The following is a 17,224-nucleotide window of genomic DNA, read 5'->3' as shown; positions in this document are numbered from 1 at the left end:
ATCCCCCCCACTTCTGTGCCCCCTCCTAGGGGCACAGCCCCTGACTTGATCACTTCTCTTCCCTTCCTGCTCAACTCTGTGTGAATCTTTCTTTACAGCCTTGGTTGTATGAGAGTTTCTACCAGTCTCTAGTTTGTTTTCAGTGAGGATTGTTCCACATGTAGATTTTTTTTTTTTTTTTGGATGTGTTTATTGGGGGAGGTAGCTCAACACCCTCCTACTCCTTCATCTTGATGTCCTTCGAAGGACCTTCAGATTATAATTTAAAAGAATCATTTTGGCTTTTGGATGAGGGAAAGGGCAGAAACAAGGAGACCAGTTAAGAGCTTATTGCAATATTCCTGGGAATGATGTGTTGTAATAGAGTGGAAATTACAATGGGAATAGTGATAAGAAGTTAGCTTTTGGATGTATGTCAAAAGAAAAGCTGACTGGATTTGCTAATGGGTTGGATCTAGGATTTGAGAGAGATAAGTCAAACAGGTCTTCAAGGATTTTGGCCTGAGAAACAGAAAAAATAGGTATGATATTTACTGAAATGGAAGCAAAACAGGAGAGAAAGATTTGGGGGAAAATTAAGAGTTCATCTTGGGTAATATTAAGTTTGAGATGTTTACTAGACATCCAGAAAGGATGTTGAGTATAGTTGGACATGAGTCTGGAATGCAGAGAAGTTGGGCTAGAGATAAATTTCAGAGTTATCAGTCTAGAGATGGTATGTTATATTAGGAGACTGAATGAGATCACTCGGAGTGAATGTAGATACAGAAATCCAAGGGTTGAGGTCAGAAGGTCTCTAACGGTTAGAAGTAAAGAACATGAGGAACACCCAGAAAAAGAGACTGAAAAGAAGTAATCAACAAGAACAGGAGTTAGCAAATTGTATACTTTAAACAAGTGCAGTTTATTCATATCAATTATACCTCGATAAAGTGTTTAAGAAAGACTGGCAAGGGAGAAAGTACAGACAGGTGGTAATAGAGACAGCTCTTCTGAGGACTCAACCTACACAAGGAAAGGATGAAATGGAGTTGTGCCTGGAAAGGCACGGGAATGTCAAGGTTTTGTTTTAAGATGGGAGACATTACAGCATGCTTGTTCACTGATGGGAATAACCCAGTAGGGAGGGAAAACTGATAATACTGTAGAGAGAGGGGACAACTGCAGAAGCAGTATCCTTCAAAGGGCCAGAGGACATGGGATCACGCATGCAGGGGGTTTGGCCTTAGGCAATAGGGAAGGCAGGAAGTGTGGGCATAGGTGCAAGGGTGGATGTGGTGTGGGAGTTTGGGGAAGGATTCTTTTTTTTTTTTTAAGATTTATTATTTATTTATTTTATTTATTTTCAGCTGCATCAGGTCTTAGTTGCGGCACATGGGATCTTCGCTGAGGCATGCGGGATCTTTCGTTGTAGTGCGTGGGCTCTTCATTGTGGCACGCGGGCTTCTCTCTAGTTGTGGTGTGCAGGTTTTCTCTTCTCTAGTTGTGGCACACAGGTTCCAGAGCACGTGGGCTCTGTAGTTTGCAGCACATGGGCTCTCTAGTTGAGGCACACGAGCTCAGTAGTTGTGGCACACAGGCTTAGTTGCCCCGCGGCATGTGGGATCTTAGTTCCCTGACCAGGGATCGAACCTGCATCCCCTGCACTGTAAGGCGGATTCTTTACCACTGGACCACCAGGGAAGTCCCAGGGAAGGATTCTTTTGATTTCTCAGTAAAATCAAAAGTAAGATCATCAGCCAAGAGTGAAGAAGGGCAAGAGGTTTTGGAGATTTGAGAGGGAAATGTGTGAAATAGTTGTCTTGGAGTGTAGGAGAGAGGGCAAAGCTAGGAAAACAGCACTGAAGGCCCACTACAAGAATGAATTTTCTAGTGAGGCCAGTCTGTATGGTTGGACACTTTTCTTCATTCACATGTACTTGGGAAGTAGGTCCTGTTCCTTCAGATTCCTATCCATCAGAGGTTCTTGCTGGCCTTCATCAAAATAGCCTCTGCTCTGTTGCTCACTTGCTCTATCTCCTTACTCTTACACTTAGTGTTTTATATGCTGGTTTGCTTCTTGCCCATCCTTGCTATGTGTCTATACTTAGAACAACGCCTGGTACACAGTAGTGTTGAAGGCACAAAGTCTGAGGGCTTCTCCTCTTCCCCACAAAAAGATTTCACCTACATACACCCTACGTCTCGGCCAGTTTCTCCTGTTGGCCCCTTACACTTCTCCACCTTGCTGTGTCCTGGGAGACTGTACAATTACATCTATGGGCAACTTGCTTTCTGGCTTTGGTTGGGGCCAGTGGGGACCACTGGCCGGAGAGTGAGGTCACAGTGTTTATTCTCTTGCCTCATTCCCTGTGGTCACCTCAGGCTGCCTGCATATATCAACTGAAGGTCAAATATTAGCTGTCTCTCCTTCCCTTCTCTCCCCTCATCCCTTCAAGGAGAGGAGTGGTTAACACTTCTATTACTAGTCTCTGGTAGACTAACCTTTTGTGGTTTCCTTACACCCTGCTCTGGCTTATGTAACTAATCCTTTTATTAAATCCCCTTGGAATTATCCTAATTTGTGTGTGCCATCTGTTTCCTGCTGGAACTCTGACAGGATCCCTATCTGTAAATAATGCTTTTAATAACTCTCTGAATTCCATTAGTGCCTTGCTACTCAAATGTGGCCAAGGGCCAGCAGCATACCATCACCTGGGAGCTTATAAGAAATTCAGAATCTCAGGCCCCACCCCAGACCTACCAATTCAGGATTAGCACTTTTAAATGATTCCCTGGTGATTCCTATACACGTTAAATCTAAGCAGCAGACATTAGAGTATTCTGAGTTTTACTGAAGCTCTTTTGGGTACAAAAAACCCAAGGACTCACTCAGACTACCTCAGACAATAGGGTCTTACATCCCAGGCAGTGAAGGAGACAGACTTGAACAGAAATCTAGGAATAGGACCCAGGAGAATATGAGGCTTATGGAGACGAGGCCCAGAGGGTCAGCGTGGACCTTGGAGACCCAGCAAGGGGAGTCTGCAGGTCTTTGCAGCTCTGGACCAGGTGCAATACTCTCCACGCATGCTTCACTTTCCATGACCAACTAGATCCCTCACCATTTACTCTTTATCTTTTTGCCAGAGTTCTAGTTCCCTTGTAGCTTTGCCTGACTTCTAATCTGAGCTCACTTATGCCCATGATGTGCTCTTGGTCTGTCTCATAACCTTATGTTGCTGACTACCTAAATTTCAGTTTCAGAGAATAAGAACATTATCTGCCCAATTTGTCCCTGTTTGTGCAGAGCTTTTTGCACTGGCCTCTCACAGGCTAATGGCTAGCCTTTGGGTTAGCTGCCAATTCCTGATTCAGCAGGCGCTGGGTAATATGGTATAAAACCTGTCTGCTCTGGCCTGTCTGATCAGCAGGGGCCGTGGAAGAAAATCACACTATGATTACATGTCTAGTTAAAAATGGTCTTAAAAAGTATGAAACAGGCTTTTCAAAACTTGGTTGCAGGCTCTTTCCCCTTTACCTGTACCACCACCTCCAGCTCCACCTTCTTCCCCACACTTCCCAGGAACATCTGCATCCTCTGGTGGACTCTGACAGTCACGGAGACAACCTTCATGTTCAGGATATTTCAAATGTTGGATAACAAAATTAACTACATTTAATTAAACTTACCCATTTTTTATAACCAACAAATCTAAAATGCCATGTTAAGCTTAAGGGCAGTCCTCCAAAGCACTCTGCTGCTGAGTGTATCTGCTCAGACTTACACATCTTAGGGATCGTTTTACATGAGTCTGATGAATGGCCTCTCTGCCTCAGTTAAGCATCAAGCAAGAATTGGTCTTTGGGTCGCAGGCCAAGAAACTACCCATATCCTCCATCCTTCCTGTACTCCAGCAACAGCTTTCTCATTCAAAGAGCAGTCTTCCTTTTCCTGCCTGCTCTTTTCATAATGCACTGAAATTATGAATTTTCTTCTCTTTTTCCCTTTACTACATGACAGCAGGGGAGGGGACTGCTCTATTTCTCTTAAGTACAGGGCCTGGCATACAGTAGTTGCTGTATTAACATTTATTGAATGAATGAATGAATGAATGCTTTTGCTCATTGGTTAAGTGCTTCTCTCACCTTTTCCTGTGAAGAACCCCAAGTCTCAGTGGATTTCTTGCTCCACAGGACTTGGAGGAGGCTGTAGGTCTGTTTCACATGTCTTCTCACCTTGTGCCCAGCCTGAAGCAGAATCCTCTCTAGTCCACGCTGGTCTCAAGGTAGAAGACAAGAGTGTAAGAGGGCTGGTGGAAGCAACAGAGCACATTAAAGCCTCTGCTTATAACAGGGACACAGTCACTTCCACCACACTTCGCGGGCTAAAGTCAGTCACAGGCTCAAGCCCAACGTGAGCAGAGTGGGAAACCCATGCTTCTCCAAGGGAGGGAGGGGATGGAGCTGCTGTCTGCTGAACAACAATGCCCAAGCTTTCTATCGGCACTATTCCCATGTTCTAATTCATTTTCAAATCAGCAAACTAAAATCCCCCACAACGTATATATTCAGTCAGGATCCATTCATTCCAGGAACAAAATACAATTCAAAGTAGTTTATGCAAAAAAGAAACTTACTGACCCATAATTAGGAAGTACAAGGAGCAGATACAGTTGAAGCCAAAGGGTTCAAATGATGCCATCAGGGCTCTCTCTCCATCTCTCCACTCTGCTCACCTCACGGTGTTGGTCTTATTCTCTCCAACCTCTCAGAAGCAGCCTCCATTTGACCAGAAAAAATTGCTGCCAAAGGCCCCAGATCGACATCCTCCCTTTTTAGGAATTCCCCATGGGTAGGGAATCTTTCTTTCATATTCTGTACTTTACTCTCAAGGAAGGAGTCTTTCCGTCCTTACCTGAGTATTATACCCACGTCTGGGCCAATCTCTGAGTCTAGGAAATAGCTTGGCCAGTCAGATTTAGGTCATGTGCCCCCAACTACACCACAGCTAAAACAGTAACAATTTAGTCTACCGAAATATATATTTGTTACCTGAGTTTTCAAACAGCACTATTCTGATGTTTTAACCAGTTTTCAAATTTCAGCAAACTAAAGTTCCTTACAATGTATGTATTAGTCAGGATCCATTCAGGTCTACGGACAGAATACAGCTCAAACTAGTTCATGAACCAAAGGCCTTGCAGTATATTTATTCAATGCTTACATATATAGAGTAAAAAATAAGTAAAAATTCCTTATTTGGATTAGAAAAAACAAAATCTAAAACTGCACAGAGTGAATTCAGTGGTAAACCTTTAGTTTTGTTTTTTTAAAATTAATTAATTATTTTTGGCTGTGTTGGGTCTTCATTGCTGTGTGCAGGGGCTACTCTTCGTTGCAGTGCACAGGCTTCTTGTCGCGGTGGCCTCTCTCTTGTCGCGGAGCATGGGCTCTAGGTGCATGGGCTTCAGCAGTTGTGGCGCCTGGGCTTAGTTGCTCCACGGCATGGGGCATCTTCCTGGACCAAGGCTCAAACCCATGTCGCCTGCATTGGCAGGCAGATTCTTAACCACTGCACCACCAGGGAAGGCCAAACCTTTAGTTTATATACTCTTGCATCTTTTTGCCCTTTGAAAATATTCAAGAGATCCTGTACCAGCAACCTTAATTTCAAAATCATCCCAGGCTGTTATACCCCAAATTCCTTTCTCATCTGTTTTCTCCATTATAGTCATTCTTGCCCATTGTAGCCATTTCATCCAGTTCTCATTTCCACCATTTTATATCCTTCCCACCAGAGGTAATAGAGCAATGCACTACCACACACTTTCAAAAACTGTCTTGGTGTTTTACTGTCCATTCATTAACTCAAAAAGCCTTTATTGAACCTATTATAGGGCAGGTGCTGTGTCTGGCTCTGGGGATACACAGGAGGGATAAACACATTCCTTATGCTCTCAAGAAACTTGTCTTACAACAGGGGCAACAGGCTTATAAACAAATGTCTTCAACATTACATAATAAGCACTGCAACAGAAGTAAGAAACATGCCAGATCAATGCTATGAAGAGAATTCTGACAACACGGAAGATTGGCCTAGAAAAATGTGAGGCAGGAAGCACAATGACCAGTTAGGAGATCACTGCAGAAATCTGAGCAGGTCATGATGAGAATGTAACTCTGCCTGAAAGCAGAAGCTGTAAAGACAGAGAAGAAACAATGGAGATAAGAGAGTCATTATGAAGAAGAATCAATAAAACCATCAAAGTGAAGGGTGGGGAAAGGGAGAAGCTGAGGAGTTGTCAAGTTTCTCATTTTGAGGACTAAAAGATGTTGGTGTTGCTCATGAGGATACCAAGCAAGAAAGTAGGAGAAACTTTTCAGAGACAAATATGGACTTAGGCTGAGATGGAAGCAATTATGGATATTCCCTTCCTTGGATTCATGAATCATTTGTACCAGTAAGCAAAAATTATTTTTGTTTGTGCATGGAGTGGAAAGTAGGAAAGGGAGAGAATAAGGAGAAGATGACAAATCATGATCAAATCAGTGGTGTCATGCCAAGGCACAGATTTCTTTCCCTGTGAAGAATTTGCCAGTTACTTATAACCAAAAGAGGCTCTGTGTTATTCTACTCATTATCAGGAGCTGGCTCTGGGCAGGGATCTGTGGTACCTGCTGCAAAAGGCACTTGTAGAAGACCTACAGCATACTAGGTGCTCACTAACAGATCTGGTTTTAGATCACTAAGTCTTCAGAGTCAGGGTTTCTATTTATAAATGGCTACCAAGTCTGCAAGTGTAAGTTAAATGATATCTTTAGGAAGGCTAATTTAAGAATATGAAAGATTCACTATTTCAGGAATTGGCCAAACATTTTAATCTTAACAAACTTCCCTTGAGAATGCTCTCATATTTCTGGATACAATGAAAACATTAATATTTTATTTTATAGGAAATATGTTTATTATTGATCATGGCAATTAAAAAATATTAATTTTTTCTCAGGGTTGGTCCATCATACTCATCATACTCTTTCTCTGAGCAATTTTGTTTAATATTACAGAGAAACTTCTGTATGGTAAGCAAAACAGGAATTTCCAACAATGAAACAAGGTCTCTAGAACTTGCCAGTAAAACAAAGGAAGCATTTCCAGTGATAAGATGTAGGAACCCATGGATAAAATCTAACAGAGCACAGGCTGGAAAATGGGATCAGGAAATTTTATAATCCACCATCACTGTGAGTTTGCTCTGGGATGGTGCAAGCATGGCCTGTGAAAGGGGCTTAGAGGTATGATAGTTCCTGTCTGAAGAATGGGTCCTTTGGGCATGGGACTCATGTTACCTACGTGCCCCAAAGCCAACTGTTTTTTCAACTTCTTGCCCACATAATCATGACTAGAGGTTTCAAGGAGAAGACAAGAGCAAGTACTATTTAGCTTTGACTTTTGAGCAGATGTAACACCAGCTCTTCATCCTCGGCTAAAGACAGGCCTGTATCCAAAGGCTCTGAGGTTTCCCACTTGGTCTTCTTTCTGTCATGACTTGTGGGTCCCACGTCTTCCACTTCACTGTCGTTCTTTTTCCTCATTGCCTTCTTCTTCTTGGTATCACTGGTGGGAACAAATCCAATGATTTACTTTATAAATAAATAAATCCATTATTATGAAGTCAAACACTTAAAATAGAACAAAATTACCAATAACAGATACTTAGTAAAGTGATATTATTCAAGAGGGAAAGAAGCTATAACAACATCAGGCTATCTGTGTCATAGTAACTACCTTCCCATTAACAGATGTGGGGAGGGGGCCTATCATATACCAGGCACTGTGCAGGGTACATTGTATACACTGTGTCATCCAACCCTCACAGTAATTCTAGGAAGCCCTGGATATATCATTCACAATATGAGGACACCAGTTGGCCCACATTCTGGCTCCAGACTGGCTCCAATCTGCGCTTGTCCTGTCACATCAAACAGTCTCTATAGAGTTAGGTTATCATTTAGGTAGCAGTAATATCTGTTGTGATATATAGATCATGAATAAAATAGAATCTGAAATGTTAAGTTACAAATTACTTAAGACATCAAGTAAATCTGCCCCATTTAAATCTGTATCTAAGACTCACAAATGGTCTGAAGAAAACATAAACACTACTGCAGTATTCGGCACACACTTGAGGCACAGACCATAAAAATAAAACTAATTTCTGAAGGTAGAGAAAAGCACTTGATACATTAAAATCAGAAGAGAAAGCAAAACATCCTCAAGGCATTTTAACATACCATCATCATGTTCAAAAATGACCAAATTATTGGATACAAGTTTAAAACAAAATAAAAAATCCATCTAGTAGCAATGGCAGTAGCAACTATTTATTAAGGGCTTACCAAGGGTCTGGCACTGTGCTACATGCTTTACATAGATTACAACATTTATCTTCATGACAATCCTTGGTGTGGTGAGCACCAGCCTCATTCTACAATGAGGTTAAAAGAGGTTAATGACTGAACCTAGATTATGCACATGGAATTCAAACCCAGAGCTGAATTACTCTAAATTCAGCCCCAAAGTCAGACAATCGAAAGCAAAATGTATTCCAAGCATAGGATGTATTCCAAAAGAGAATAAATTGCTCAAGTTACAATGGACTCTATTATGCCTTAAGAAGATAGTGGGGATATCAAAGTGAATGTGCCTAATCAGCATATCCAGTTCTGACCAGCCTGAAGCAAAACTGTAAACTATTTCCCCATTCACCTCCCAGAAATGCCCAGTACTCTGACTCAGCAGCCATTCTCTCTCACCACTGGAGGAAAGACAAACTATGAGGTTATTTAAAGCTACAAATAATCATATTTTAAAAGGGTGGGTATGTACCTACAGAGATGAACATGAAAGAGTTCCCTATAATGGGAATTCAGTCAGTAAACAAAGTTACTCTTAGTGGAAAGAGGACTCTAAAAAAAAGTACTGAGTCCTAAAATCTGCTTGATTATGGCCAGTATGGTGCCAATTCCACCGGGCTAGAGTACCATGATTTATTTGGAACAAGTTAATACTGATTTTTGCCCTGCCTGTATTTCAAGTGCATCTAAGAGCAGCTCATCAGAAGCAGCCTAATTAGTGGGCTTTACTAACGCCTCCTTTCTTAATGTGCTCTGCACACTATATTCTGTGCAGGAAATAGCTGGTTCAGATACTAAAAAAAAAAGATGGAAAATTTATGTAGATGGAAAATATTTTCAGAATTAGCAGCACTGCTGCTTTGTGGACCAGTTCAAATTTTAAAAAGATATTTTATACTACTTTCCATAGCAAAAAAGTGGTAACTGGTAGAACAAATTAATTATTAAATAATGATTTAGATATTCTACAGGTAACTTACTAAAATGGGGGAAAATGTTATGAATCTAGACAACATTCATTTCCCAAAAAGGGAATAATGTAATAAATCTGGTAAACATTTAGTCAGAATATGGTCATAATTTGGTATCTTCAGAAAAGGACTCGGGGGGGACCTTCAAGATGGTGGAGGAGTAAGACATGGAGATCACCTTCCTCCCCACAAATACATCAGAAATACATCTACATGTGGAACAACTCCTACAGAACACCTACTGAACACTGACAGAAGACCTCAGACTTCCAGAAAGGCAAGAAACTCGCCATGTACCTGGGTACGGCAAAAGGAAAAAGAAAAAACAGAGACAAAAGAATAGGGACAGGACCAGCACTTCTGGGATGGAGCTGTGAAGGAGGAAAAGTTTCCACACGCTAAGAAGCCTCTTCACTCGTGGAGATGGTGGAGGGAGAATGGGGGGTGGGGGAAGCTTCGGAGCCACGGAAGAGAGCTCAGCAACAGGGGTGGAGAGGGAAAAGCGGAGAGATTCCCGCACACAGGATCAGTGCCAACCAGCACTTACCAACCTGAGAGGCTTGTTTGCTCACCAGCCAGGGTGGGGGGGTGGGGCCGGGAGCTGAGGCTTGAGTTTCCGAGGTCAGGCCCCAGGGAGAGGACTGGGGTTGGCTGCGTGAACACAGCCTGAAGGAGGCTAGTGTGCCACAGCTAGCTGGGAGGGAGTCTGAGAAAAAGTCTGGAACTGCCTAAGAGGAAAGAGACCATTGTTTTGGGGTACGTGTAGAGAGGGGATTCAGAGCACTGCCTCAATGAGCTCCAGAGATGGGCACAAGCCGTGGTTATCAGCTTGGACCCCAGAGACAGCCATGAAGCATTAAGGCTGCTGCTGCTGCCACCAACAATCCTGTGTCCAAGCACAGGTCACTATCCACACCCCTCCACCGGGAGCCTGTGCAGCCCGCCACTGCCAGGGTCCCATGATCTAGGGACAACTTCCCCAGGAGACACATGGCACGCCTCAGGCTGTTGCAATGTCATGCTGGCCTCTGTTGCCGCAGGCTCGCCCCGCATTCCAATTATGACCACCGTACCCGTCCCTCCCTGTGGCCTGAGTGAGCCACAGCCCCTAATCAGCGGCTCCTTTAACCGCCTCCTGGCTGGGCAGGGAAGAGATACCTGAGGGTGACCTACATGCAGAGGTGGGGCCAAAACAAAGTTGAACCCCAGGACTGTGCGAACAAAGAAGAGAAAGGGAAATTTCTCCATGCAGCCTCAGGAGCAGCGGATTAAGTCCCCACAATCCACTTGATGTACCGTGCATCGGCTGAATACCTGAATAGACAATGAAATGTCCCAAAATTGAGGTGGTAGACTTTAGGAGCAACTGTAGACTTGGGGTTTGCTGTGTGAGACTGATTTGTTTCTGATATTTATGTTTATCTTAGTTTAGTTTTTAGAGCTTGTTATCATTGGTGGATTTGTTTATTGGTTTGGCTGCTCTCTTCTTTATTTTCTGAATTATTATTTTCTTTATGTTAATAATTTTTAAATTTTTTCTTATTTTTAAAAATTTTTTTTCTTTCTTTTCTTCTCCCTTTTCTTTTGAGCCATGTGGCCGACAGGGTCTTGGTGCTCCAGCCTGGCGTCAGGCCTGATCCTCTGAGATGGGATAGCCAAGTTCAGGACACTGGACCACCAGAGACCTCTGGGCCTGAGTAATATCAATTGGCAAGAGCTCTCCCAGAGATATCCGTTTCAGTGCTAAGACCAGCTTCACCCAACAGCCAGCAGTTGGATGCCCCATGCCAAACAACTAATAAGAAAGGAACACAACCCCATTGATTAGCAGAGAGGCTGCCTATAATCATACTAAATTGACAGACACCCTAAAACACACCACTGGATGCGGCCCTGCCCACCAGAGAGACAAGATCAAGACTCATCCACCAGAACACAGGCACCAGTCCCCTACACCAGGAAGCCTACACAATCCACTGAACCAACCTCACCCATTGGGGGCAGACACCAAAAAACAACATGAAATACAAAACTGCAACCTGTGAAAAGGAGAACACAAACACAGTAAGTTAAACAAATTGAGAAGACAGAGAAATATGCAGCAGATGAAGGAGTAAAGTAAAAACCCACCAGACTAAACAAATGAAGAGTAAATAGGCAGCCTACCAGAAAAAGAATTCAGAGTAATGATAGTAGAGATAATCCAAAATCTTGGAAATAGAATGGAGAAAATACAAGAAACATTTAACAAGGACCTAGAAGAACTAAAAAGAAAAAATGATGAACAACACAATAAACAAAACTAAAAATTCTCTAGAAGGAATCAATAGCAGAATAACTGAGGCAGAAGAACGGAGTGACCCAGAAGATAAAATAGTGGAAATAACTAGCACAGAGCAGAATAAAGAAAAAAGAATGAAAAGAAATGAGGACAGTCTCAGAGACATCTGGGAGAAAATTAAACACACCAACATTCGAATTATAGGGGTCCCAGAAGAAGAGAAAAAGAAAGGGTGTGAGAAAATATTTGAAGAGATTATAGTTGAAAACTTCCCTAACAAGGAAATAGTCAAGTCCAGGAAGTGCAGAGAGCCCCATACAGGATAAATCCAAGGAAAAACACACCAAGACACAAATTAATCAAACTATCAAAAATTAAATACAAAGAAAAAATATTAAAAGCAGCAAGGGAAAAGAAACAAATAACATACAAGGGAATCCCCATAAGGTTAGCAGCTGATCTTTCAGCAGAAACTCTGCAAACCAGAAGGGAGTGGCAGGACATATTTAAAGTGATGAAAGGGAAAAACCTCCAACCAAGATTACTCTACCTGGCAAGAATCTCATTCAGATTTGAAGGAGAAATTAAAATATTTAGAGACAAGAAAAAGTTAAGAGAATTCACCACCACCAAACCAGCTTTACAACAAATGCTAAAGGAACTTCTCTAGGCAGGAAACACAAGAAAAGGAAAAGACCTACAAAAACAAACCCAAATCAATTAAGAAAATGGTAATAGGAACATACATATTGATAATGACCTTAAATGTAAATGGATTAAAAGCTCCAATCAAAAGACATAGACCGGCAGAATGGATACAAAAACAATACCCGTATATGTGCTGTCTACGAGAGTCACACTTCAGATCTAGGGACACATTCAGACTGAAAGTAAGAGAATGGAAAAAGATATTCCATGCATGCAAATCAAAAGAAACCTGGAGTAGCAATTCTTATATCAGACAAAAGAGACTTTAAAATAAGGACTATTACAAGAGACAAAGAAGAACACTACACAGTGATCAAGGGATCAATCCAAGAAGAAGACATAACAACTGTAAATATTTATGCACCCAACATAGGAGCACCTCAATACATAAGGCAAATGCTAACAGCCGTAAAGGGGAAATCAAAAGTAACACAATAATGGGAGGGGATTTAACACCCCACTTTCACCAATGGACAGATCATCCAAAATGAAAATAAAAAAGGAAACACAAGCTTTAAATGACACATTAGACAAGATGGACTTAATTGATATTAATAGGACATTCCATCCAAAAACAACAGAATACACTTTCTCAAGTGCTCATGGAGCATTCTCCAGGATAGATCATATCTTGTGTAACAAATTAAGCCTTGGTAAATTTAAGAAAAATGAAATCGTACCAAGTATCCTTTCCGACTACAACACTATGAGACAGGATATCAATTACAGGAAAAAAACTGTAAAAAATGCAAACACATGGAGGCTAAACAATACGCTACTAAATAACCAAGAGATCACTGAAGAAATCAAAGAGGGAATAAAAAATACCTAGAAACAAATGACAATAAAAACATGACGACCCAAAACCTATGGGATGAAGAAACAGCAGTTCGAAGAGGGAAGTTTATAGCAATACAATCCTACCACAAGAAACAAGAAACATCTCAACTAAACAACCTAACCTTACACCTAAAGCAATAAGAGAAATAAGAAAAAAAAAACTCTCAAAGTTAGCAGGAGGAAAGAAATCATAAAGATCAGATCAGAAGTAAATGAAAAAGAAATGAAGAAAATAATAGTAAAGATCAATAAAAATAAAAGCTGGTCTTTGAGAAGTTAAACAAAATTGATAAACAATTAGCCAGACTCATCAAGAACAAAAGGGAGAAGACTCAAATCAACAGATTTAGAAATGAAAAAGGAGAAGTAACAACTGACACTGCAGAAATACAAAGGATCATGAGATTAATACAAGCCAACTATATGCCAATAAACTGGACAACCTGGAAGAAATGGACAAATTCTTAGAAAAGTACAACCTTCCAAGACTGAAACAGTTAGAAATAGAAAATATAAACAGACCAATCACAAGCACTGAAATTGAAACTGTGATTAAAAATCTTCCAACAAACAAAAGCCCAGGACCAGATCGCTTCACAGGCGAATTCTATCAAACATTTGGAGAAGAGCTAACACCTATCCTTCTCAAACTCTTCCAAAAAATAGCAGAGGGAGGGACACTCCCAAACTCATTCTACGAGGCCACCATCACCCCGATACCAAAACCAGACAAAGATGTCACAAAAAAAAACTACAGGCCAATGTCACTGATGAACATAGATGCAAAAATCTGCAACAAAATACTAGCAAACAGAATCCAATAATGTGTTAAAAGGATCACACACCAGAATCAAGTGGGATTTACCCCAGGAATGCGAGGATTTTTCAACATATGCAAATCAATCAATGTGATACACCATATTAAAAAACTGAAGGATAAAAACCATATGATCATCTCAATAGATGCAGAAAAAGCTTTTGACAAAATTCAACGCTCATTTATGATAAAAACTCTCCAGAAAAGTGGACATAGAGGGAACCTACCTCAACATAATAAAGGCCATATCTGACAAATCCACAGCCAACACTGTTCTCAATGGTGAAAAACTGAAACCATTTCCTCTAAGATCAGGAACAAGACAAGGTTGTCCACCCTCACCACTATTATTCAACATAGTTTTGGAAGTTTTAGCCACAGCAAGCAGAGAAGAAAAAGAAATAAAAGGAATCCAAATCAGAAAAGAAGAAGTAAAACTGTCACTGTTTGCAGATGACATGACACTATACATAGAGAATCCTAAAGATGCTACCAGAAAACTACTAGAGCTAATCAATGAATTTGGTAAAGTAGCAGGATACAACATTAATGCACAGAAATCTCTTGCATTCCTATACACTAATGATGAAAAATCTTAAAGAGAAATTAAGGAAACAATCCCATTTAACAATGCAACAAAAAGAATAAAATATGTAGGGATAAACCTACCTAAGGAGACAAAAGACATGTATGCAGAAAATCTATAAGATACTGATGCAAGAAATTAAAGACGATACAAACAGATGGAGAGATATACCATGTTCTTGGATTGGAAGAATCAACATTGTGAAAATGACTATACTGCCCAAAGCAATCTACAGATTCAACGCAATCCCTATCAAACTACCAATGGCATTTTTCACAGAACTATAACAAAAAATTTCACAATTTGTGTGGAAACACAGAAGATCCTGAATAGCCAAAGCAATCTTGAGAAAGAAAAATGGAGTTGGATGAATCAGGCTCCCTGACTTCAGACTATACTACAAAGCTACAGTAATCAGGACAGTATGGTACTGGCACAAAAACAGAAATATAGGTCAATGAAACAGGATAGAAAGCCCAGAGATAAACCCACGCACATACGGTCACCTTATCTTTGATAAAGGAGGAAAGAATATACAATGAAGAAAACAGAGACTCTTCAATAAATGGTGCTGGGAAAACTGGACAACTACATGTGAAAGAATGAATTAAAACACTTCCTAACACCATACACAAAAATAAGCTCCAAATGGATTAAAGACCTAAATGTAAGGCCAGACACTATAAAACTCTTAGAGGAAAACACAGGCAGAACTCTCGGTGACATAAATCACAGCAAGATCCCTTTTAACTCACTTCCTAGAGTATTGGAAATAAAAACAAAAATAAACAAATGGGACCTAATGAAACTTAAAAGCTTTTGCACAGCAAAGGAAACTACAAACAAGACGAAAAGACAGTTTTCAGAATGGGAGAAAATATTTGCAAACGAACCAACTGACAAAGGATTAATCTCCAAAATATAAAAGCAGCTCATGCAGCTGAATATGAAAACAGCAAACAGCCCAATCCAAAAATGGGCAGAAGACCTAAATAGACATTTCTCCAAAGAAGATATACCGATTGCCAACAAACACATGAAAGGATGCTCAACACCACTAATTATTAGAGAAATGCAAATCAAAACTACAAGGTGATATCACCTCACACCGGTCAGAATGGCCATCATCAAAAAATCTACAAACAATAAATGCTGGAGAGGGTGTAGTGAAAAGGGAACTCTCTTGCACTGCTGGTGGGAATGTAAATTGATACAGCCACTATGGAGAACACTATGGAGGTTCTTAAAAAAACTAAACATAGAGCTACCATACGACCCAGCAACCCCACTACTGGGCATATACCCTGAGAAAACCATAATCCAGAAAGTCATATACCACAATTTTCGTTACAGCAGTATTTACAATAGCCAGGACATGGAAGCAACATAAGTGCCCATCGATAGATGAATGGATAAAGATGTGGCACATATATACAATGGAATATTACTCAGCCATAAAAAGAAACGAAACTGCGTTATCTGTAGTGAGATGGATGGACCTGGAGTCTGTCACACAGTGAAGGAAGTCAGAAAGAGAAAAACAAATACCATATGCTAACACATATATGAAATCTAAAAAAAAAAAAAAAAGGTTCTGATGAACCTAGAGGGAGGAAAGGAATAAGGACGCTGACCTAGAGAATGGACTTGAGGACACGGGGAGGGGGAAGGGTAAGCTGGGACAAAGTTAGAGAGCGGCACTGACATATATACACTACCAAATGTAAAATAGTTAGTGGGAAGCAGCTGCATAGCACAGGGAGATCAGGTCAGTGCTTTGTGACCACCTAGAGGGGTGGGATAAGGAGGGTGGGAGGGAGATGCAAGAGGGAGGGGATATGGGGATATATGTATATGTACAGCTGATTCACTTTGTTATACAGAAGAAACTAACAACACTGTAAAGCAACTATACTCCAAGAAAGACCTGAGAAGAAAAAAATACTAAATAAAACATGACAGCTACTTCAACTTAAAAAATAAAATAAAAAATAATAAATTAAAAAATAATAATAAAAAGAAAAGGGCTCTTCTAAATGGTTTGGCACCAGAGGGTGATGTCAGCAACATGGCTAAATGAGATATCCTCGCTCATGTTCCCTCCCAACCACAATCCGGCATCCGTCCATGGACAAAAGTGCCTTTGTAGGAGCTGTGGGATCTAGCACCATTACACTAAGAGGCCCGGGAAGAGTCTGTCCCAATCATGTGTCGGGTAAGAGGTATAGAGACCTGTCCCAGCTGTGAACCCTGCAGTGGCCCACAAACCACCGCTGCAGTCCCTCTTGGCAGTGGAATAACAATATTTATATAATCAGCCACACATAAGTGAGCCTTTATGGAAGTCCAAGTCTCCTGTGGAGAAGTTCCAGCATACCAATGCAGCAAAAAAACACGAGTTTGGACACACTGGAGACAGTAAATGGAACAGTTTGACTTTATTCATATCAGCCCTCCTCCAAAGTGGCACAGTTCAGGGCCAAGAAAGATCTTCTTGGCCTGTGATTTTTCCTATTGGGGAAAGTGAGAACATATGAGTGAGTGAGTGCCTGGCTTCCCCTACTATACAAAACTTCCTCCCCATTTCTCTCTCACCCTATCCAGAGTACTAAATAATGAGCTGC

The 17,224-nt window shown here is 40.9% G+C and overlaps 1 protein-coding gene across 2 annotated transcripts in view; it reads right to left on the bottom strand.

The window, feature by feature from the left end:
- Positions 1-5,290: 5,290 nt before the first annotated feature.
- DDX10 (DEAD-box helicase 10) overlaps positions 5,291-17,224 on the bottom strand; it is a 286,697-nt gene continuing 274,763 nt past the window's right edge. For both annotated transcript variants that reach the window (XM_079930173.1, XM_079930174.1), the window contains one exon: positions 5,291-7,597. In XM_079930173.1, coding sequence (XP_079786299.1) covers positions 7,420-7,597 — 178 coding nt within the window. In that variant the 3' untranslated portion in view covers positions 5,291-7,419. The remainder of the gene's footprint in view (positions 7,598-17,224) is intronic.

The sequence above is a fragment of the Stenella coeruleoalba genome (genome assembly GCF_951394435.1).
Source record: "Stenella coeruleoalba genome assembly, chromosome: 8".
Lineage (NCBI taxonomy): Eukaryota > Metazoa > Chordata > Mammalia > Artiodactyla > Delphinidae > Stenella > Stenella coeruleoalba.
Note: the sequence above shows the minus strand (reverse complement) of the source record. Positions and strands in the feature narration are given on the sequence as shown.